At 40.3% G+C, this 25,663-nt stretch overlaps 2 protein-coding genes across 2 annotated transcripts in view; both read right to left on the bottom strand.

Annotated features, from left to right (window-relative positions):
• Positions 1-16,371, bottom strand: part of kcnt1b (potassium sodium-activated channel subfamily T member 1b) — a 69,492-nt gene extending 53,121 nt beyond the window's left edge. The window contains 3 exon segments of the mRNA XM_063898050.1: positions 11,108-11,275; positions 12,072-12,204; positions 15,903-16,371. Coding sequence (XP_063754120.1) covers positions 11,108-11,275; positions 12,072-12,204; positions 15,903-15,969 — 368 coding nt within the window. The 5' untranslated portion in view covers positions 15,970-16,371.
• An 889-nt stretch (positions 16,372-17,260) lies between these two features.
• On the bottom strand, positions 17,261-24,507 carry si:ch73-29c22.1 (kelch-like protein 20). Its single transcript, XM_063896796.1, has 4 exons — positions 24,272-24,507; positions 22,266-22,477; positions 18,456-18,562; positions 17,261-17,318 (listed from the first exon to the last, which is right to left on the bottom strand). The coding sequence occupies exons 1-4, from the start codon at positions 24,390-24,392 to the stop codon at positions 17,261-17,263; spliced, it is 498 nt and encodes a 165-aa protein (XP_063752866.1). The 5' UTR covers positions 24,393-24,507.
• Positions 24,508-25,663: the final 1,156 nt, after the last annotated feature.

Here is a 25,663-nt window from a genome sequence, read left to right as displayed (position 1 = left end):
GCAACCATATGAGCTGAAATCTCATCAGCAATGCATTTAGGCAACCTTTAATACAATCCACATTCACTGCGCATGGCATTTGGAACTCCGCCTTCAGGAAACACGTTCAATTATCCATTGTTAGTAGCCTCAGCATTAGAGAGGGAGGCCTGTGAAGAGATGATTTAATGCTGAACTGGAAAATTAAAGTTTGGGGGTGTGAGCTAAAACTTAACTCTGACAGATCCAGTGGACCAGTTTGGCCCTGGTATACAACAGACTGTTTGTACTGATTTAGCCCAAGTTGCTGATGTATGACACAATATGCCTGTATAAGGCATTGATGATAATGTTATGGTTACCGACTGAACCTGGTATCTTCTGTACTTCCACTCATATCCTAACGACCAAACAGCAACACCCAGCACATACACTCAATGCATTTCATGGCAAGCTAAAATGTATTTATTTGCAAGGGCCTATTTAACAAGGTAAAATCATGTAAAATAAAAAATAGATTTCAAAACTTCTAGTCTTCTAATCATCACGACGATACAACTAAAAGCCCTTTTTTGTCCACAATCCAAAAGCAGGTGGCCAATTCAAAACAAAAAACATGAAAACATTGTGATTGTTTATCCTTTGACAATCTTGATTTGTCTTGAATATTTTCAATCTTTAATACAAATCTAATAATGCATTCTACTGCCATTATGATGTCCGTGAAAGAAAACAATGAAACCATACCTTAAAAAAGGCAGATCAATTATTGTATGTATCAATCAAAACAGATCTGTTCTTGCGGAGGTTCTGTAACTGGTATCAATTCAGTGCAAATTAATGACATACAGGAAAATAAACAACTTGCTTGACACTGACAGAGAAAAAGGATGCAGATAAATTCATCAGTAGCAGAAACAGGTCTATAAACACTGATTTGAGCACAGAGACGCCTTGTGGTGAAGCAGAGAAATGCAGGCTTTTTAAGTCTAATCTGAAAATCAGCAGCAGTGGGAAAACATGCTGTACTACAAGGAACAGGCTTTAGCCAGTGCCAAGGTAATGCACTGTATACGTAATGACACAGATGGCAGTATGGCCCTGGGTTTTTATCTCCCGTCAGGTCGTACTAATACAGTGCCCTTGAACAAGCTGCTCAACACCCTTAACATGTTTCAGAAACATCAAAAACTGCATGAACCTGCACTCAAACCAGTGGAAAATAAGGCAAATTACGCTCTAATTTAGCAGCAATCTAAAGCATTATACATGATATACATTTAAATGTATTAAGAACTTGCTTGGTATAATTTGCCAGTTTATCCTCCTGTGTGCAAGAATACAGTAGAAGTTTTAGATGGGTAAATATGTCTCATCTTCAGCTCATATAATGCAGGCATATTTGGGCATTACAGATGCAGATCATATTTAAATGAAGCCAGAGCTTAAGAATCATTGCAGAATAAGGAGCCACATTCAATGGCTTCAGATTCACACTGGGTATCTACATATATTATATCAGGTTCAGGCTGGATTTATAAGGGCAGCACACGCAGGGATATAAACCAGGGAGAGAGAGCTGCAGTGAAGCCTATTAGCCAAGTACTGTCTGGGTATAGCTGTTATAGCATTCCCCTCTGAAACGCTTGGCAAATATACTTGAACAAATTCCAGATACTGCAAGATGACTACCTTCCAGCCACTGAGAACATGAAAGAAAGCAGAAAAAAAAGAAAGGAAGAGTTTTTGGGAGAGAGACCATGCTGGGACAGAGGGGCTTTGATATTGAAATTGGTACAGTAGCAAAATAAGGCAGCAGAGCTCAAAAATACATGAATTATATTTTAGAGAAAACAACAAGATTTACCAATCAGGGATTCTTTCTGGTATAGAGCACATGTGAAACGGGTTCATTTCCTACTCTTTCTGCCTTTAGGAACACTCTAAAGCTATTAAGATAATTAAAGTCGTGGGGAGCATCCAGGCCTCCCTTTAAAGGCTGCGTACTCATTAGGAGCGCCTGGGCTTCATGCTCCCTGCTGCAGATGAGTGTGTCAAGTGTGGTGATAATGCCTCCTCTGTCAAAACATATTAAGGCAGTGAGCTGGCGCTGCTGTGGGCGAGCTGTCTGCCTGAGCACAGCACAACTAGAGAGGAGGAAGAAGTCTAGCCAATGCCACTGGCAGGCGTACGCAGAAGGGAGAGTTCACACACACACGCACACACACACACACACGGATGCTTTTGCTTTCCGACTGTCGTTTTGCCAATGGCTGTTTCGTGCAAAAAGGTTATACTGCCCATTTACTGGTCATAACCTTATGTTCTCTTTCAAAAATGAAGAATATTCACTTGTGTAAAGTGGGTTTGGTAGAGCCAAAGTTGCATCCATTAAAAAGAAACATTATCTTCATTTCAATGTCGTATATGTGCCCTGAAAACATGAGAGTCCCTTTGTAAGAGTAAGGAAATACTATTGGTGCAGAATTGTGCATCATTTATTCTATGTGCTTCCAAATACAATTCTGAAAACGAGTGTATGCTCATTAACTATGTCCCTTTATAACTTTTATAGGCCACCACATTAAAGACAAACAGGCCATACTCAACATATTCATGTATAAAACAAGCGCTCCCAGCATGACGCTGTGCCAGAAAGCCGCTGTTGTGTTGATAGTTGCATAAAATAAGGCTTTTATTTGCCTGTTCTTTTATATAGATCTTTTGTAATTGGGCACAAGTCACACCTTTGAATCTCCGCTTTAGTTATTCATCACAGCGCAGTTTTTCCAGTAATGACCCTTGTACCTAAACTGTTTGAATCACGGCCTACTTACAATGTCCCATGAAGCTTTTTATAAATCAGGGATGCTTACTAGGATCAAATAAAGAAAAGAAATTGTTGACACATTTCAACTTTTGGCTCAATCTTCTGTTGACAGCATGATATATTATGCTAATGTGTTTCAGTGTTATATTTAATTAAGTTTGAATAAAATCTTCCGATCCTTTGATACATTATTGACAAACAATTTATTAAAAATGTGGTTGTTTGACAAAATAGTGTTTCATTATTCCTTTCATTCAAATAAACATCCGATAAGCTGTACATAAAGTATGTCATGCAGTTTATAAGGTCAGAAACACATATTTAAGCTGAATCAAAATATAAGATCAATCTAAATCTCATGTCCAATGTCAAAACGTTATAAAATGTTAATATTTTAAATAAATTATAATGTATCCACTGTTTGAATATACAAAAGTACTGAGCCCACATCAGTTACAGCTAATTTGAGTTAAATTATCACAACTGTGCCATCTAAATGCTAATGGGTGTCCTGACATGTTTAAAAAGATATTAGACAAATAGGCTGTTGAATCAGATGAATACTTTACGAATGAGGCCTATCGTATAACGCTTTGTATATATAACTTACCGTTAATGATATTGACAGCAGGAATAACAGATTGTGTTTGAATAAACACAAATGTAATTGGTAGATAGGGTTTAAAAAGAACAGACAGTATAGAAGAACAAATAACGCTTAACTCCAAGGCTGCCACACGGTGAAATCCTGTTAATGACAATGCAAATGCAAATAAGAAACATTAATCTAAATTGTTTTTGGTATTTTAGGCGGATCGTAATTGGGGCAAATATGTATAACTGCTTACAAAACCAGGGAGATGTTTTACAATTGAAATGGCGCTTCAGTGTTTAGGCTGTGCATATTTAATTAGATCTCTGGGAATCGGTGGAGGGGATTGTGTTGTGTGACTCCTGACTAATCCTCTGTGTGACGCTGCAGGTCTCAACACTCTCCCACGCCAGTGGAACTCCCCTCCATGGTGCTGACAACTTCATCCACACGCCTCTAACATCATAGCTGCCTATTGAAGTCTGACAAGCAAACTCCACAAATGCTAATTAAGTTGCTAAGACAAAGCATGGGGGCTAAACAGGCAAGTGCTCCAGAGACTTCCAGGCACAAAGACGCAGAGACCCAGAAGAGATTAAACATTTCAAAAGAGTTAAAAAAATATATTTCTCTGATCTGCAGCCCGCTGATAATTCTCTCTTAGCAGCAGTACCTTTACTGGTCTGTCCGATTTGAGATATCCCTCTGAGATTGTGCACTCATCTACTGTAATGTAATAAAAAGCTTTAGGAGACACACACTCATTTCTTTCAGCTTAAGCACGCTGTGTTCATTTTACTAATACTTCCGCTGTGTTAAAACACAAATGAATCCGAGCTTTTCAGGAATGCCTCGCTTCTTCCTCATTTTCACATTCCAGTTTCGGCTTAGTGGCTGCACAAATCCTTAGAAAAACTACCCCCGGACAATGTCATAAAACAGGCAGGAGGTACAATGTCAGGGGCCTCTGCTTCACTGTTATAACAATGGTAATTCTTAAACACGAGCCACTGTGCTGCTGAAGAGAAGTCTAGCGGCACTCAACTGTCGCCCACCCACTCTGTGCTGATGGCGGTGACTAATGCCACCTATGGTCCAATTTGCAAGCTGGAGTTTCAGAGCGGATGTCACCAGCAACAACACTCAGCCTTTCAAGCACGTCCGACTTTCCATTGCCATAACAGTGGGAAACTTTAGGGTCCTGACGCATTAGCCTTTGTCTGACATGTAGATGCGAGTCCATGCTATTTTTCTGAAGTCCATCATCCCTCTTGTTAACCTTCGCCTGACACATAACAGGACTTTGTGTATCAGATTCACCAATAAAAGAAAAGTTATAAGCAAAGTCCCTTGATAAAGAGAAATGAATCATGAGCCAAAATTGGAATTCGCATCTAGTTTCATAAATAAGGAGTTGGGGGTGTGTGTGAAATTATTATCACATTATATTATAAATGAAGCACGATAATGTGTTTCTTTCAATCCAGTGATCAGTCTAATTGATCCAAAGTGGACACATATTTACATATCATCATTTATAATATACGCCTTTTATTGAAATTCCAGTGGCACATTTTTGAGACCATTTCCATCCAAGAGCAACACTTTCCTAAACATTCAAACGTGTATAAACATGGGAAATGCAGGACTTTTCTGAAAACAGGGCTTTCCTCGTCTAAAGATGTATTCATTCCATTATGTCAACCTATCGAAAACTTGATTTAATCACCACCTTGAAACATGGAAATAGGTAATTCAGCAACCTTTATAAACAACAGGATTTTTACTCTTTTTTCATTTGAATTTCTGGAAGTACACAAATTATTAAATTGTGTTCTAATACTTTCCTTGAGTTGAGAATAAATGTTGCTTGTGGTATGATACCTAAATAACCGATAGCACACAAACCTACCAACATGTTTTGTAAAATGAGCAGTGTTTTGGCTCTGAGCATCGAGGGTCTCCAGTGTAAACATAGCCTGAGAGTGCTGAGTCCTCCCTGACTTAATGGACCTAATCATCCCCATCATCAACCTCATATCAGTGTCAATCACCACTCAGCTGCATCCTTCACTTTCTTCTTCTATCTGCCATCTAATCCATCTTTCTCTTCCCCTTCCTCTGGGATTTTGTGCTCCTTCTGCTCCTCTTCCCCCCCTTTTGTCTTTGTCCTCCATCTTATCATCAGCCTCATAAACTCAGATGGAAAATCATCCAAGCGCCAAATCCCAGCAGTCGCCTCTGCCACAGAATTGGCGTACACAAACAGCTGCTGCCAGCATCGTTGTACAATTGTTGTCTCTGTATACCACTTAGAGTTTCTGTGCCTGGATGGAAAACCTATAAAAACAAGGAGGCTTCAGAGAGATACAACCGCTCTCCTCATATCAAAACATGAAGTATTTTGAGAAACCAGAAAAACAGTGTAGGAAAAACATGTTGTTAAAGAAAGCTCAGCAACTTTGGTTATAGAAATCAATCAGAATCCAAATCCACTCACTAATAGAGGATTACCAAGCTAAACCCGGCCTCTGTAAAGCTGTCGTATTAGAGATAAAACATTTTCGCGGCAATACAAGTGAAAGATGTGTGACTGGGACTAGCTGTTGCATGACAGCAGAATGTGCGTCAGTGTCAGGTCACCATGCCAAGAGCCACTATTTGACTCACGACGAGGTGTTACAGTTGAATCAGTGACCAATTAACACTCCTCACTCTGTCCACATTAGTCCCATCAGAAGCCTGCCTTGATTAGAGGAGGAAAACAAGATTAGACACGCAGAGGAAAAGATAGATGGAACCAATTCTATTCTCTGCTGCTCTGTTTCCATCCCTGTCGGCGTGTATAAAAGTGTCATGGTGGCTTGTTTCTATTTCTGACGATAAGGCTAGCCCCCCTTCCGCTGGCTGACAGACAGAGAGATAAACCCACGTACACACACTCGGATGTATAATCAGACACTCAGGTGCGCACACCGGTTTCCATATACATGAACACCTGCACAGACAATACCACTCCCCCACACACACAGAGAGACAGACAGACCAATCACTTGTCAGACTTCATGACTTCAGCGTGATTGCTCCTCTTCAGCACCCACACAGCGAAGCCATAATTACGGCCCTCTTACACCCAACCCTGAAGATAATGACAGCTCAGGAAGATGAAGATTCAAGATTCAACTTTATTGTCATTGCACAGAGTACAAGTACTAGGACAACGAAATGCGGTCTCTGCATTTGACCCATCCTAGTGTTAGGAGCAGTGGAAGGAGGAGAGCCCCCCACACACACACACACACACACACACACACACACACACACACACACACACACACACACACACACACACACACACACACACACACACACACACACACACACACACACACACACACACACACACACACACACACACACACACACACACACACACACACACACACACACACACACACACACACACACACACACACACACACACACACACACACACACACACACACACACACACACACACACACACACACAGGATTACTGCCTTAATGCTCTTGGATTGCCGGAAATCGAAAAACACAGGAGTGCATTTTTTTTTGTTGTTGTAAAAAATGTCTCTCCACTCCTAACCTTGGTCTATATTTGTTGAGATTTTCGGATATTATAGTAAACATATATTGCCTTTTTTCTGCTTTAAATATTCAGAAGCACATAATCTTTTTTTCATACTGTCTCTCTGAGAATAGCTGTCCTCAGCCTCCTTCTGAAATGCTCTGTTTCAGCCTTATTGAAGTCGTATCCCTAAAAGTCAAGTACGCTCTGATTGGCTGGTTGGGATAATATCATCGTATACAGTGGTGAGATGGTACGCCTTTATCTAATCTTTGCTTATTTCTTGTAATATTATGTATTAGCTATAAGTACTTTTGCCTTTTGAATATGTGTAGAGTGTTACATTTGGTAACTAAACTGCTTATAATATGCAACCTGTAATGGAGGGGACTCTCTCTAGCAAAGAAAAGTCCGTAGACACTACACTAGACTATTGCCGCAGCCCAGATTTATGGATTTGTCAAATGTTTTAATATTTTTGCATCAATGTTAAGAAGTACCGGAATGTGTTTGTTTTCCATTTCTTTCCTTTAAACATTCCTGTGTTCATTTTTATCGTCAAACAATAAGATTATCAGAAAGATGTATTTTATCACAGTACTACTATAAAATACAGTTTAACATGTTGGAGGACTTTAGCCATCACCGGCTCCTTTAAAAGAAAACTGATTTAATATATCGTTTATAGCGCTTCCTTATTTATTTATTTTTAAATACAATGACACTAGTAATTTCATTTTAGATTTTATCTGCGATCTCCTACAACCTATTTGAGCCTCTAACTGCTCTTGTAGCGATGTTATTATGTTTAGTGAGTAATCACTGCCTGAGCATTTCCTTCCACTGCCTTTCCTTCTCATAGCCCACTATGATAGATGCAAGGTAACAGATGCAAAAGCTATCAGGGCAGTAAGAGGGGGGGGGGGCTCTGACTTTCCCTCTGGGGGTCAATTTGTTTCGTGGCTTTATACTCGACAAGGCATCAGCACAGGAAATAATCAACATCACAAACGAGAAGCATGAGGAGGATCCTCAACCGAGAAATAGAGCATCACCAAAGCCCAGTGGCATGATCTGCCTCCGTTTCCACTCCAGAGCTCGGAAACTAGCAATTATAGAACAGCGCCATAAAACCCAATCAATAATGGGGTTTTCTTGTCTTTTGCATCTTCATTCATTTCCTAACACGCATTGTGCAGAGGTGTGTGAGAGAAGCTGCAGTTTACAGCTGTTATTTGTTTTGAAGCAACAAAGGCTGCCGTGTCTGTATCTGTGAATTACTCTGTATAGATGTTATAAAGACAGAGTGTACACACTAAAATGGGATGCAAACACATGTACACACCGAAGCATACATGTTTCGGTAGCCCAGCAACACACCCTACTTACCCTTTGCAATTGAATAGTGATCAGCAAAACAATTCACAGGGGACGCAGTGCACGAAACACACACACTGTTAAACAAGGCTACACATTCATTCTCAAGCAGCCTGATAGACATATTCAAACATCTCAAGGTCTTCAAGATGCTGCATACATGTATAATTATTTTAAAGATGAGGTAAGTTTAAAATAAAGTTCATGTAATTAATATTCAGTGTAATCCATATGGTGAGTCAGTATTGCTTCTTTTTTTTCCCTTGGCTTCAAGGCATTTGTTATGTCATCACTATTGATAAAACTGGCATGCAGATAGAAATACAAATTCTATAAAGGATCTGTTTGAATACCCAGGAATGGCTGACTCCCTTGGGAATGCACACAGACGAATGTGTGTGTGTGGGGGGGAAGGGTCAAATACTAGGCTGCTGCTCTAAATGTGTAGACAAAAGAGCTTGCCTTGATATAAAACATACTGACAGCAATTCACTGCAGGGAGCCCTGGAGACAGAGGGGGAGCAGAGAAATCCAGCGACAGCGATAGAGAGGATGGTGGCAAAGAAAGACCAATGTTGTATTTCATTTCAGCCAAAACTCTTTTTTTCACAAGTGATGATATTCACTATCCATTCATCCAAGAGGGAGATCAATAAGTTAATTGCAAAACACAAAAGCCATGGAAGGTGCTCCAGTCATTGCGAAATGTGGCTGCTGCTGCTGCTGCTGTTGCTGCTACGGACAACGGAAAGCCTGGAGTCGAGAGATAACAAACACGTGGCTTGTGTGTCAGATTCAACCACCGATAAAATTATGAATCTGTTACAGAGCGGGATAAATGCAATGGTTGTTAAGCCATTTCTTTCCCGAATGAGACAACAAGCAAGGTTTAAAAGAGAAGGATGTATAAGTAATGTCAATTCTGATACACCTTTGAAATGACACAGGTATATAAAAGAAGCAGAATAAAAAGATGTTATGGGAGGTTTCTCATTATGTCTCATAAAATCAAACTTCATCCACAGTATTTGGATGGCTAAATAAAACTAGTTTTATTGTGGAACTGAGCTTTACCTCACTCTTACTTCGACCCTTAAGGTGTCTGATTTAAGTTCAGATAGGGCATCTCATGGTACCTTTAGAGTTAAGGTTACTGACGGAGCAAGAGGATAAAGCAGTGAACTGTGATTGGTCTTTGCAAGCCCATGCTGAAGTGATTGCTGATCCCCCAGCTCTATGTCTTCATTTCAGCACCATGGAGAGCTCTGCAGTACTCAGCCGTGGAAGACGCTCGGCTAAGTCTCCCCCTCTTGGCCAGCAAAAAGCATCTGTTAGGTCTGCCATTCAAACGCTGAGACTCCCAAACATTTCAGCATGAGTGAATCACCAGTCAAGGGCCAAGGGGACGGCTGTTTGATGCTCAATGCGAAGCAAGAGGACATTTCAGTCTAGGAAAATCTACTAAACACTTTACAAAAATAGGCAGACATTAATTAATGTTCCTTGAGTTTCTGCAATTTTGTTCTTAAATGTACTACTGCAACAATTCAACAAGGTCGAATTCACAGTAAAAAAAACCATCCTGTAGTATATCGTCGAAGGTGCTTTCAGCCACAAGATGTGTGCAGGTTGCAAGACACTTTCTCAACACAAGACTAAAAACCTCACTCCATTTCTATTTTCATTGCTCCATCCACCTACACACAAAACCAACAGCTCAATATGAGACATGCCACAACTGTAGCGGGATGCCACGAGAAGTCATTCTTGGAAATGTGGGGAAACTAACCAAGGTAGAAGTAGATGAGGCAGCTGCTCAAGGAAACGCGGTTACAGCAGTGTGGAATAATAACACGCAGGGAATAGAGTGGTGCAAGAACGAGTCCTGAAACCTGGAAGTGAGTTAGCATTTTACCACTTCCGGTTCTCTCGTCTCAGAGTCAATGGGATTTCTCCATAGAGTTTTGGAAAATAGTTTGAAATAAGGTCTGTGGTTGACACAAATTTAAGAGACGGAACATGTTTTGTTCTACGGCATTAAAGACATCAGCAGTGACCCCCCCCCCAGTGGTGATTTTTGAAGAGTTTACGTGTCAGAAAAACGATGGTTGTTAACAAGTGGCTGAATAGGACTACAGAAGTTGTCGAGGACTTTGTACGTCATTACGCCGAAAACGTAAACACTCCCGCCAAGTTTGTTTGCCCCTGTTCTAGAGCCATGACTTTTAGTTAAACTCAGTGTGGCTAAAAGGAAAAGCTTTGTTAAAATATGCAAGCGCGAAAGTCAGTTGAAACGATCTGAAGTTGGCGTGACGTTGAAGTCATGCGACCCTGCTCTACTCCTGTGTAGTTCCTTTATAGCATATCGTTAGCATTTTGCTTCTGGCGATTAGATTTATGATTAGAAAATGATACAAGTAGGGTAGACGTGGAGATTATCCGGCTGAACAAAACGTGCATTTATCCAACAGGTTTGTTTTCCACAGATCTTATTTTTTACAATACTCCATAACCCTCTGTAGAAATCGCATTGTTTTTTGTCGAGGGAACCCATGCGCAGCTTACTTCTGAGTCGGCCTACAAAAATACGTCATCCCTGCATCACTCTATAGTGGAATATAATAAACAATTGAAAACATAAATAAGTTGTATGCACACACACCCACAGTCGACCCAAAGCAGTCTCTCATATACCATAGTACAAGTGTTTTTAATGCTACCTGTCATCGTTCTGAAATGTCTGGTCCCCCAGCAGTAAGTCCCTGAAGCGATAGCGAGGTGGAAGAGGAGGCACCTCCGTGTCCACTTCCGCCATCTTGAGAGCCGAGATGTCCAGAATCACGCCGGAGTTGCTGCTGTTGTTCATCTGCACGGTCTCAGTGGAGGGCCTGCAGGGGGGGAGAACGATGGCTGAATCTGTTAACAACATGTTACATTGCAATGTTGATATTTTCTGCACAGTTTTCCAAGATGTCTTAAAATAAGAAACCTGAGACTGTTTGTTTATAAAGATAAATAAAAGGGAATTACTGGGAGGAAGGTTAAATGTTGGAAGTCTTTAGGCTGGGCTGTATAATGAGTAACAACGCACTGTTTGAAATCACAAAAATCAATGTCCGGCGACTTTATGTGGGACTGAAAGCCTTTGCTTTATTCATCTTGGACAAAAAAAATCTGAGCAGAAGAAAAAAAGATGCCCATTTAACTGTCCCATGAATACAGATTTTAAGTGAACATGGCATGCATATATACACTTGACTGAAGATTGTAGCAGAACTCGTAAACTGTTTTCGGTCAACAGTATCAAGCAAAGTCGAGAAAACAGCTTAAACCTAAATTCAATGTGACAGACGGTTTAAGAAGAAAAAATGCTGAATGTGGAATTGATTCTCTGAGTGGAAACAAGTCATGCATGAAACCACGGGACTTCACATTACTGTGCCGTGTTTTATTTAACGAAATAAAAAAGGACATATACAAGCGCATAATTCAAAAAGAAAAACCTACTGTTTGTCACCATCAGAGTGGACCACAGATTATGAGATAAATTCGAAAAGACAAACTGTCTTCATGATGGATGACAGCATGCGTATGTGTGTAATGCATACAAAGGTTTCTACCCAGTGGTTTGTGTGTGTTCTTACAGTGTCACACACAGGGGGATTACATGTATCTGTAGAATACCTGTCATCAGGAGAACTTGATGGTCTCCGTGGAGGGCTTGCTGACCGGCGTGGAGGGCTTGATGACCGGCGTGGCGGGCTTGATGAACGCCGTGGCGGGCTTGATGACCGGCGTGGTGGGTTCATGGCTGCCTCTTGTGATTGACGGACAAGAGAAAGGGAGAAGGAGGAACAGTGTGAGAGTTAAACACACATATTAAAAATTCAGCATCTTCGTACTTAGCAAGGATGGGACACGATTACATTCACTGGCTGTGTCGCAGCTTAACACTCCCCAGACTTCAGCAAGGTCTCTGAAATGTGCTGCTCTTTAAAGGCAGGGAAATTACAGTAACACTCTTTAACTGTACAGTTAAATGTTAATGTGTTCCCCGTCTGACTCATGCCAGAAGAGCGATGTTGTGTATTTTGTAAGTAACATTTAAGGTGGGTTATTCTCCCCAAAATTAAGGTTATGTTTTCAGTTCAGTTTGATTGATTATTTGTCTTTTTCTCAGAAGGATTACAGAAAAACTCCTGTCCCGATGTTCTTTAAAACGTTGTGCAAGGGCTAAGCATGAGCCAAGGACCGATCAAGTCAATTCTGGAGCGGAATTCATTACAAAATTGATAAGACTCATAATTTTTCACAAAAACAGCTTTGGCAGCGTTCTGCGCTGTATATAATAGTATAGGTATTACGTGTGCAACCATGGTGAGGAAGAATTGCCTTATCAAAGTGGTTTTTTGCAATGTTCTGCCTGTGAAACAACACAAGGAGAGAAAAATAAATAAAAATATAACACTGCCATTTCTAAAACACCTACAATGTATGTACAAGAATGCATTTTCAATCTGGCTGAACATGAGGGGCTCATTCATGTGTACACTATATGTTTCTACTTGAGTGAGTCAATGTTAAGATTATTTTTTCGATGCTTCAAAATGTCCAATCAAATGATGTATTGGTCTAGTCTTCTGTTGAGATGTGTGTGTGTATGTGTGTGTGTGTGTGTGTGTGTGTGTGTGTGTGTGTGTGTGTGTGTGTGTGTGTGTGTGTGTGTGTGTGTGTGTGTGTGTGTGTGTGTGTGTGTGTGTGTGGTCATCATATTACAGTGTGGGCAGACTTGAGTGGGCAAACAGCATCCAGACACATGCTCTCCCGTGATTAAGCAGTAAAAGCAGAAACCCTCAGAAGCGTAGACAGAGGAAAGAGAGGCAAATAAAGTCCTGTTTGGAAAAGGAAAACATAAGAGAGGAAAACAGGAAATAAACAGGGTCATCCCAGAAGTATAATGAACCCATTGTCCTCAATGTTGACTTTCATTGAGGGGAAAGGAGAGGTTTGGATTAGCCAGATGCCAAGAATTATTTAAAAAAAGACTTGATGTCTGCAAGTCCATCAAAAAAAGTATTTTCCACTTAAAAACCTCTGAAGGATGACTTAATGGATGAGGCAAAGTGACCAGTGCCATAGGGAGGAGAATTGCTCCCAGTAAGAGAATGTCTCCCCTTAATGAAGAGGAAACTGCAAACTTATAAGAAAGAAAGCAGAGGAAACATGGGGATATAAACATGCAGGGTGAGTAATGTATAAAATGTGTCTCTAAATTAACAATGTCCAGTGTGAGCAAATCTAGAATATAAAGTCTGGGGAAATCTGCAGCCTCCTTCATAAATATGTATTGCAGTAAGCCCATGGTAGATGTCCTACTTACTGTATATGACAGTATAAAGCAATGAACATCATACATATCGATACATTATGATCTCACGGTCAAAGTGTTCATCTGAAAAATGTACCCTAGGATTATACAAAAATAAATTCATTCTTTTGGACAGAGGTTCGTCTTTGAATCATAGTGTTACTATTCAAAGATAAGTTTGTTGGTGACTAGCCTACTTAAAGCCCACACAACAACCTCCATGTGTAAAACAGGCATACTTTAAAGCAACTTCACACAGCTGATCAACCAAAAACATCTACATTAAAGTCCAGCATTAGCAAAGGGGTTTCAATCAACAGCACTACACTAAAGCGTAGGCTATAACATCCTACTGTTTAGGAAAGCTTTAAAACTAATGAAGCTAAAGGGTTAAATTAAACTTACACACTATTAAGTCAGTACGAATTTACAAAAGAGTACTACATACCATTTCCCATTACAACAGCTTGAATGGAAATGTTATTGCATAAAAACTAAATAACACAAATACACCAAAGCTAAGTAAACTTAGAAGTCACTTTGAGTAAAGTCAGGCTTCCTGAAGGAACAAAGGCTAAGATACATGGGTTAACTTCTTGCTAAGTTGGTTTACCTGGCTGCGTTTCCGTGTGTGCCCGAGGTCCCATCATCGTAAACATGTGTTTGGTTTAGATAACCTCCCTACACCACTCATGCAGCATCGCCTGTGTGACAGAGGATGTTTCCCACCAAGGCGCCCCTGTGAGAGTTCTGGCATCGTTGAAAATGGTAATTACAAAGGGAGGGAAGTCGACTCCAGCAGTCAGAGGGCAGACAAGAGTCCACTGGAGCAGGCTTAAGTGTTCAGTCAAATCAGATCGATCCACTGTAGGTCCTCTTGGCGACAAAAACATCAACAAGCTAGCTTTCTATCGGCACTTAGCTGACTATGCTGGTTTATTTTGGTTTAAGAGAAAAAAAAACAAGTCCCGGTCCTCGCTGCTGATTGGCCGACACGCCTTTGAAACAGTAGTAATTAATTGCACACCTGACAGTTAATTTAAATATCAATGCGCATTTGCAAATCCGTCATCACTGAGAGACTTCATTGTCGCTTAGCAACAACTTTTTTTTTCTCCTAGGGTTGACGAACTACATTGCTTGGCGGAAGGAGGACAAACTGTTATTTTTAGTGCAATTCTGTTGACTATAAACCTGCCTTTCCACGTGACTTCTCTTTATTAGCTCGCAAATCCCGTGTAACCTTTTTCAGCCGCTGTAACGTCTCTTAAAATCACAGTAGGCTAAGTACCTCATCTATGGCTTTCTCCGTCGCTGTCTTGCTGCCTTATAACATTGGCTAGTGCGCTGAATATAAGGGAACGCTGTACTCCCTGCTGTTCTCCATGCTACCCTGTCAGCATCAGCATCCCTTCCTCTCCAGGACAGAGCTGCACTAAGGGTGCTAAGTCGTTCACTCGTGCCTCTCCATCTACTCGAGTAGGCTAGGTTTATTCTGTGGAAACTGATTTGTGATGCTAACAGAAAACTTCCCATTAAAATGCTTGTAGTGAAATGAATAAACCGAAGAATAGATATTATAATTGTGCATCGTCATGTTTTGCCATTGCCCATTTGATAGATAAAATCACCTTGTCGTTGTTGTGGAGATGCAAGACTGTGGCTTTTTTTTTTATTGCTTATTGCATTGTAATCATTTAAAGTGTGTGTGTGTGTGTGTGTGTGTGTGTGTGTGTGTGTGTGTGTGTGTGTGTGTGTGTGTGTGTGTGTGTGTGTGTGTGTGTGTGTGTGTGTGTGTGTGTGTGTGTGTGTGTGTGTGTCTTCTTCAGTCAGAGTCATCTGGTGGTAAGAGGTTGAAAGTGCAACTGTACTGCATGTACTTGTGAATACTATATAACAGTTACATATCATTCAACAGACACAAGTACAAATATCTTATCCAGCCATTAACTTGCCTGTGTACATGTAGCCAAAATATTACATTGGAATTAGACCTCTACAGCCCCCAAAATAACGTATTATTTATTGATTATTCTTGATATATTCAACATCAATAATAGAGGATATACACAAAGTCCAGGTAACTTCTAGTAATCAACAATCACTTATAGGCAACATCTGTTATGCTTCATCTGTTTAAAACATACCTGAAAGAGCTCTGTCCTCTGCTATTTGTCTCACAATCGTCCCCCTCATATTGAAAAAAATATTCATTCTGTGTGCGCCAAGTGACTATAGGGAGACACCGCTGGGTTGTGTGTCTCTCCGGAAAAGCTGCGTCGCTCTGTGCGCGTTTCTTGTGCTCAGCCTCTCCACATTTCAGCCCATTATTCTCCAGGGGAAAGAGCTCTGAGCGTCATCATTTCAAAGCCCACACAGCCACTTATGCTTTCCCATGCCAACAGACAGATCTCACTCATTCGTTTATCTCACTCAGGATCTTGATTCCCTCAGATTCCTTTTTCCACAACTTGATCCAGCCCATTTTTGTACCCATTTTGGCTGCAGTGCCTTATTGTAAATGTTTACACAAGCTTAATGATGAAATATGACAAAGTAATACATGTTTACAGTCGATGCTGAAGGGGTTATTGAAAAATATGATCGCAGCACAGATATTCCCAGATGCTGGTGTACATACAAAATATGATTAACATCTACATTTCAAACGCAGAAAAATGTTTGTAGCAATTCCAAAAGGCTCAGAACATATAAAACAAATCATTACTCTGTATCATTATGCCGCTTTACCAATCAATATTACTAAAATATTCAGTATTCTTTCTCCACTTTCAAGAGCCAACTGAGTTTTTCACCTTCAAAACATCCCTCTACAAAACATCAAGGCTGAAATTGACTAAAATACTCAATGCTCAAAACATTGTGTTTCTTGCCGCTTGAATCCTGCTTTAACCCAACACCTGCATTTTTTCAACTCCATCTTTTTGGCTCATACATGTTACTTTCTTACATGCAAATAACTATATATACAAGTGGCTCATTATTTTCTGAATCATCAGTGATTATTTAAAACTATGACACTTAACATTGCACTCTGACATTTTTTAAATTACAAGACTAAGGAATTTGCTGATATATAAAACATATCCAGTGCTGGTCTGGCTATTAATATGGGGATATTGAATGCAATCTTTTTCCAATGAAATCTTTTTGACAAATACATATAACACCTGAAACTTATTTGCCGCTGATTCACCTGTCCCAAAAAAAGGTCTGTTTGTTAAAAAGACCCATAACTTTAATGAAAATGTCCTAGCCTATAATGTCCACTAATTTATTACGTGTAGTCATTTTGTACCAGCAGCTGCCAGCTTTGGGTAATGCAGCAACGTTTAATTTTGTAGTGAACTCTTCAATTATGCAGTCAGTATGCAGCCTTACTTAAACCATTTCACAATGTATCCCTGGAGCTGGGCGTACATCCATTAGGCTATTTCTCTCTAACACCTTTGTCCTGTTCATATAATATGAGCATTGTCGAGTCTCAGCACAGCACAGCCACTCTGCCTCCTGGATGCTTGCTCTTCATGCTTCCAAAGTGTCTAAAAACAGATGGAGAGGAAAACATTGAGACATTGAAGCACTCAGATTCAGTAAGCAGCCTGAAGGCATATATTAGATATAGGAGCCTTACATGAGCTTGGTGCATGAATCACAAAGTGACTTATTTATCTGGCTGTAAGCAGCAGACTCTGGATATCTAGTATTTTTGTCCAACGCTTGACATTTCCTGACAATTGTTTCATAATTGCAAGAACATCTCTATAATATTAATTAGTGTTACATTTTATGAATAGCAGAAATTAGTTTGGATGATTGGACTATTCTCTATTCTCTTCTTCATTATTCACACTTTTAGTTATTGTCTTACATGACTTTGACCAAAGTCAGTCAACCTTTTTATCACTTTTACAGCACTACGCTGTGCCTTTTGAATTGATCCTATCTACTGAATATTATCCAATTATACCTACCATTATTTTGTTAAAATACAATTTATCAGGGAAACTCATTACATTATTCATTCCTATAAAAAAAACAAAAAAACACAACCCAGTTTTGCTATACTCACATATACACATCATACAACCTATCCTTTACTTGTGACATGGTTTTTGCCCCTTAATGTTTTCATGCCAATCACATTGTATTAAGTTATGTATTGTATAGCCAGTATTTTATGGCTGCTATGCTGAAAATAAAAATAAAAAACAACAAATGTGAACCTAATGCTAAAAATATTGACTGTTTGTCTAGGTACATACATACAGCCATGGAAAAATTAAGAAACCACTCCAATTGTTTCTTAAATCTTTATCTCTACATGTATGGCAGCCATTCCAGTGTGTGTTGAATTCCAAAACAGAGAAAAATTGCCAGTAGTTTACAGAATACAATAAAAAAACATTAAAATTGTATTCCTATAAAAAATAAAACAAGAGAAACTGATAATGCTGAAGTGGTCTTTTAATTTTTTCCGGGGCTGTATATTGTATATTACTGTAATTAAAACTGTATTTAGGATGCGATTATCCCTGTAAAGCACACAAAGAAAACATGGAATTTAAAAATGACATTATTGGAATAATGAGTAATGGCTCGGTAGCTCGATTAAAAAAATTCCCAGCAGTTAGCATTAAACAGTCCAAAGGATGTCCCAACAATGATTTCCCTCTTACCTCCATGTGTTGGTTACATGACAGTACACTTCTATTGTTTTCAGATTGATGACACCATCAGAACCTCCAACAGCCATCAAGGCTCCATTGAACACTACAAGGGACATCTGAGGCACATAACAGAAGAGTTAGTACGACATGACTTCAAAAAATGAGTTGTAATTGAATAGATTTGATATGTTTTATGATTTTGTTTTCAATATTGCAAACCAAAAATAAACAAATGGGTTTCTTAAAGATATACTCTTGTAACAATATTAATTAAATGTTTTTAGCGTACAATACATACAAAAATGATCAACCCACCAACAACTGATAAATGAATTGCAATGACATTTTGGTGATCCCTTGACTTCTCAATGAATTCTCCTCTAGATCAATTTCAGCTAAATCATGTGCCTTCATGGTGCCCAGACAATGAGTTGTGTCAAAGTCAAAAGTCAAAGTCCACTTTATTGTCAAAATGTCCACGTGTTATGCATATAGAAAATTGAAATACCGTTTCTGGCAGTCCCACAGTACAAATGTAAACAAGAACACATAACATAAAAAGATAAGAGCCTAGGAAAAAAAGGGGGAGTGAAAAGGGGTATACAAAAAAAATCCTGCTCGCTTGAGCTTCCTGACGAAGTAGAGGCGTTGCTGGGTTTCTTTGCCAGTGCAGTGGTGTTGTTGTTCCAGGTGAGGTTGTCTGTGATGGTCACACCCAGGAATTTGGTGCTGCTCACCTGCTCCACAGCAGTACCATCTCTTTTGTTTTCCCCACATTGAGGAAGAGATTGTTATTTTGGCACCAACGGGCCAGCTGGTTCACTTCCTTCCTGTAGTTAGTCTCATCGTTGTGGCTGATGAGACCCATCACGGTAGTGTCGTCAGCGAACTTCACAATGTGGTTGGAGCTGTAGTTGGGTTTGCAGTCATGGGTCAGCAGGGTGAAGAGAAGGGGGCTGAGCACACAGCCTTGGGGGGCCCCGTGCTCAGTGTTAGTGTGTTCGATGTGTTGTTGTTGACCCGGACAGCTTGTGGTCTCTCTGTGAGGAAGTCCAGCAACCAGTTGTAGAGAGAGGAGCTGAGGCCCAGGTCTGTAAGTTTACGTACAAGCTGCTGGGGGATGATGGTGTTGAATGCTGAGCTGAAGTCTATGAATAGCATTCTGACGTAGGAGTTCTTAGTGTCCAGGTGTGTGAGGGCTGGGTGTAGCGGAGGTGATTGCATCCTCTGTGGACCGTTTAGCTCGGTAGGCAAACTGAAACGGGTACAGGGAGGGCGGAAGAGTGGATTTGATCTGCTTCATGACCAGCCTTTCGAAGCAATTCATGATGGTCGAAGTCAGTGCGATGGGGCGGTAGCCGTTGAAGCAGGCTGGAGATGAGTTCTTCGGCACAGAAATTATGGTGGTTTCCTTGAAGCACGTGGGAACAACAGCCTGGCTCAGGGAGGTGTTAAAGATGTCTGTGAGGACATCCGTGATCTCCTCTGCGCAGTCCCTCAGCACTCGACCAGGAACGTTGTCAGGTCCCGCAGCCTTGCGAGTATTAATCCTCAGCAGTGTGCTCTTCACACTGGCTGGGGACAGACACAGAGCCTGGTTGTCGGTGGGGGGGGGGGTGTTGTTACGTAGGTGTTTCGAAGCGTGCAAAGAAGCCGTTGAGGTTGTTGAGCAGGGAGTTGTGACTGTCACAGGTCTGCGGTGGTAGTTTGTAGTCCGTTAGGGTCCTAATACCCTGCAACAGGCTCCTGTGATTTTCCTGGTGTACAGATGTTTAGCTTTCCTGATGCCACGGCACAGGTCAGCCCTGGCTGCTCTCAGCCCAGCTGGGTCTCCAGCTCTGAAGGCGGGGTCGTGGGCCTTGAGCAGTGTGCGGACCTCCCCTGTCAGCCATGGCTTCTGGTTGGCTCGGATGGTGATGGCTCTGGTGGTGGTTACATCATCAATGCACTTGGTGATGTAGCCTGTGACTGTCTCTGTGTATTCTTGTATGTTAATGTGATGGTTGTGGGTAGCTGCCTGCTTAAACATGTCCCAGTCTGTCGTATCAAAGCAGTCCTGAAGTGCAGCAGTACTGTCCTCTGTCCACACCCGTACCTGGTTGGAAAATCAACATGCTGGTATATTTTAGGCAGAACAGTTTTTAAGTTAGCGTGGTTGAAGTCTCCAGCTGCGATGAGAAGGAGACGTCTGGGTGTGCTGTCTGTTGCTCACTGATGGCGTTGTAAAGTTCACTGAGTGCCTCCTCTCTGTCCTTGTTGTTGGGGGCTGGCTGCTGAGTTCCACGGAGAGTTTGGCTTCCAAATTGAAGAAAAAACTCACGGCAATTTCAATTAAATCATGTGCCATGATTGTGCCTTCATGGTGCCCAGACAATGAGTTTTGTGATGCCTTTTCCTTAATCGTCACAATGACATCAACATTTGTCTTACATCAACAATTACTGGATGAATTGCCATGACATATGCAACAGACATTTGTGTCTCTCTAAGGATGAATTGTAATAATTGTGAGCCATTCTTTTCTTATATGGGGCTATCAACGGCTCAAAATTGTTAATCAATCCATATTTGGTTTATGAGTCTGCAACACTAATTGTATTCCTATCGGCTTTGTCTTTGTTTGTATTTATTAACAAAAACATGCTAAACTAAGATGGTGAACATAATAATAAACATAATACCTGCATGGCATGCCAGGAAAGATTACAATTTAGTTCCCCCCTTTATTTTGTTCTTGTGTATAGAAAAACTAAAACTAAAAACAAAACAAAAACATTTACACTGTGGGATCCAAAAGAGAGAGATAATAAATTGAAACAATCATTAACTAATTAATGCACACAAGATGTCATTTGTAACTTCAAATGTCTACAAATGTTCTCAGATTAAATATTTTTGGCAGTGCAAAAGGACAAGTCATTCAGCCCATCCGTCACCAGCTTAAGGCACTGGTCCTTGGTTGTAGATCGAGACTCTTTAATTAAGCTTTACTTTAGCATGGGATGGGTTATCAAGACATGGTGACACTTGCTTTGCAAGAGATTATTGTTAGTAAAAAGCATGGCTGCCTTATGGTCCTTGAAATCCCTGGAAGTTTGTGAATTTAAATGGGAAAACTCATAATAAACCAACATGACTGACTAAAGTTGTTTGTATCCATATTTTGTGCAAGACTTGAAATGGTTCTTTTGAGATGTTGTTTTCTATGAGTGCCTATATACCCTGCTATTTTGTATGATAACATTATTCAGTGTTGCTAGAGTATTTAATCCATATTAAATACTCTAAAGAGTCCTTGTCTTTGAGGTCTGTGAAAAGTTATTATTTTACGCGCGTTTCAGTTAACAAAGATATTAAGAGCTTGTGAATTATATCGTTGGCAACATGCTGACTTGGTAGATACCATCCACTTTATCGTTGGTCAATTGGAAACCCTAATGATTACCGGTGGATGCATGTACTTCAAGCAGATATATATCACTGCATGCTTCATAGAGACAGTTTGGTCTGTTGTGCTGGCTCTCTGTATACTTATGTCATTTGCACAAATAATCCAAAACGTGGGAACATTTTAATGAAATAATAAATCGTGACCTCCATTTAATTATTTGTTCTCTCTTGGGCTATCCCGGGCTCTATACACTGAGAACCTAAACTTCTTCTGAAGATTCAGAATTGTGTCCATTACGCAGTCTTGTCAGTCACATTACCTCCCTCAATTCTGTCTGTTCTTATCATCTGGATGTAAAAATAAATGGGACCTTAAATCAGAAGGGAGGCCAGACACCTGATCCGGTCTCTGAGGGATCCATTACTCACATTGTCCCTCTTGCTCCTCATGCGTTTGACAGGAGTCCACCTCATGCTGTCTGGGTCAAACCTCTCCACTCCGCAGAGCTCCAGGTTGAGCTCGTCTCTGCCTCCAGCCACGTAGATGTGTCCCAAGTACACGGCGCAGCCCGCGTTCTCCCTGGGACTCAGCATGTGGGCGCATATCGACCAGGTACCGTCTACAGGGTTGTATCGCTCCACTGGGGGACATTTAGAGGATAGCAGGAGTCATAAGGGGCCATATCACATAATACACGTCTGCACACACACTATGAGTAACACTAGCTTACAGACATGGGTTGTTTTTATTTATGTACAAAAATGGCGAGGGTACATTGTTTGAATGCAATTCTAAGTTTACATAAAGAGCTCAAAAAGTGTCTCGAAAAAAGCTAGCTACCAAACTTGTAAGTTTATATTTTTCTATCTATTATTTTTATATAAAAGGCTCTTTAAAATGGCTTGCAAATAAGGCTAATTTCCAACAAATTTCTCAAGACCATGAGTTTGATAGGATCCAAAAATGGTTGTGGGAATTTCACGTACGTGCACTTCTCACAGACTGAAATAGTCAGTGACAAGTGGCAGCAAAACATAACCCCTATTTATCTTTTGCTAGGGAAGGGGCTTGAGAATTTGGCTGTGTGTGTGTGTGTGTGTGTGTGTGTGTGTGTGTGTGTGTATGTGTGTGTGTGTGTGTGTGTGTGTGTGTGTGTGTGTGTGTGTGTGTGTGTGTGTGTGTGTGTGTGTGTGTGTGTGTGTGTGTGTGTGAATATGGGCTACTTGCAGAGAATAAAAGGTCAAGCCAGTCATAATCCATGGCTTAAGTCATACCACACGTCAGAAAGCTGTCACATTAAACTGAGATGTTTTGTTTCAAATAGTGGTGGGAACAAGTCAATTCACAAAATGCCTCCCAAGCTCAAAAAACTGCTGGCTGTTGGTAGGTTACATTCCCACATAAATATATTATTGGTATGGCTTGAAGCTGCTTTTCTGTATTATTTTATTCAAAGTTTTAGCATTTGTGTCAGTCACATCAACACAAACACTCAACAAGCACTAACAGACAATTCAATAGGGGTGGTGGTGACAAAGTGGTTAGGAGCTTGGCCTGGGAAAGACCAAGTGCTACCGTGATGTCCCTGAGCAAGGCACCGTTCCCTACACTACTCCCCGGGCGCCATACATATGGCAGCCCACTGCTCCTAACACTAGGATGGGTCAAATGCAGAACTCTCAAATTTCCCCACAGGGATTAATAAAAGTACATCTTTCATTCAAGTAAGTGTTTGAGATGCATTTTTAATTGAGTTTTCTAATGGCAAGCACTTAAACAAATTAGTTGAGAGAACCGTTTAAGAATCAATGTATCCTTTTATTAAATTTCCAAAACAAAAACGCCTAACATTAATTAGTGACAGTTTCTATTATGTTAAGATTTGCTGGACTCTGTTTAAAATGGTTTTAGATTGAATCAGTTTGGGCTGACAGTTTGTGACGGCTGAAGTTTGATGTCTGTAATGGAAATCATGGTATTTAGGGTTTAATATGTAACCTTTTAAGAAAAATAATCCTGAAGTATTGTAACCCTTATTTTAAAGATGTTTTAAGGTTTGGAATTTATAACACTGAATAATAAGGATAAGGTAGAGAACCGAACATGAGGGTGATTAGGTCACCCTCTTGCAGATACCCCCTTCAGTGTATATGTCTAGTGTTGTGGTTTATAGTAGGCATCTGGTGCAGGGAGTGTTTTACACATCTATGTGTTTTATAGTCTCTCTTGTAGATCTTTAAAGGTTGAATGTTACTCTCCAGTGGGGCTCACTCACTATGTATGCCATGCTTGCGAGCATTCAATTATTTTAGGAGCATAAAATACAAAAGTTGTTTTTAATCAATTGTTTCCTCGCCCATCACTCTCTAGACAACTGATTTTAAGTTGTTAGGACATTTCAAACTTGGTCTTTTGTTTGTAACATATATCTCACCTGAGTTCAGAGCCATCACCCCGTCATTGCCTCCCATCACATACAGCTGACCCTGCAGCACAGCAGCCACGGCCCCGCTGCGTCTGCTCAGCATCGCTGCCTGCTTGGTCCATGTGTTCATTCTCGGATCGTACCTGGAACAATTAAACAAAATAAGGTCAGCAAGACCTATTTAACAAAGTGGACTGACTTTCAAAATCATTCTATTGCATAACTCAAATCAAACCACGTCTTTGTTCCTTCCTCTGAGTCAGCCACTTCAGATGCTTTCACAGTAATGCGAGATGTCAGGTAATTAATATCATTATAACTTTTATTCCAGATATACATAAGAGCCTGTCTTAGTGAGATACAATTTAAATGTGCTTCAAACATTCAAACAAAGAGAAGTCTCTTTTTTTATTCTGTATAGTAAAGGGAAGATTTCATGGTGACTTACTGAAAGATTTTAAAAATTTATTGAATCTTACATTACATTGATTGAAAGGCTGCCTAAAACTATGTATTTCTCATACTCCTGAGCCTGACATCTCATTTAATCTAATATTCACGGAATTTGCCAGTTTCATTTTAATCTACATTATATTTTAAAAGGTTTTTTACAGACAGGTTTGCCGTTAACAGATTTTTGTATCATTTCGCCAGCATTTTCTCATTCATGGAGTTACACAAAGAAGTATACACAAATCAACCAAATTGAACAATAGTTGTTTCTGGAAAACTAAGCAAAGAAGCACTTTTAGAATAAGCATAATTTGTGTACTTAAAACAACATTTCAGAAAACTTGTGAGACATAACAAAACAAGTCAGAATGTAGTCAATCAGCTAAGGAAAGTTTCTGGTTTTGTAAAGTATAGTAAATATAATATATGTATTACATTTTTACTCTTTTTACCTGCAGTGTCGCCCCTCAAGACGATTCACAGGTAATATCAAGGAAAGAGATTGATCTTTTGTAGCACTCACTACCTCTCCACAGTATTTATAGCAGCGATGCCATCGTGTCCTCCAATGGCGTACAGACATCCGTCCATCTCCACCAGACACACTCCGCTGCGAGGGCTGCTCAAGGGTGCTACATCTGTGCTCCAACTGTCTGTGTCGGGGTTATACCTGCAATGAAGGGGTAATAACTGCTCGAGTGGACCAAACACAGGCACATGCTTTGATATACACGTGCATATACTTTGGTTTTGTTTGGAAGACATCCGCACTGAGAGAAATAAAAGTTGTTTGGGCATCTGTGTAAACCTCTGCCAGTGTTTCTTCTCCACTGTTGGGGCTATTAAAAATGTTTCCCCTCCATTTAAGGCCATTATGTGAAACCCACATCCCACTAAAAGACATTTCATATTTTAATTGGCAATTTTTATTTTCTAGACGCCTGCAAT

This window comes from Eleginops maclovinus, chromosome 12, assembly GCF_036324505.1.
Source record: "Eleginops maclovinus isolate JMC-PN-2008 ecotype Puerto Natales chromosome 12, JC_Emac_rtc_rv5, whole genome shotgun sequence".
NCBI lineage: Eukaryota > Metazoa > Chordata > Actinopteri > Perciformes > Eleginopidae > Eleginops > Eleginops maclovinus.
The sequence above is the reverse complement of the archived record's forward strand: the minus strand, read 5'-3'. Positions and strand labels throughout refer to the sequence as shown.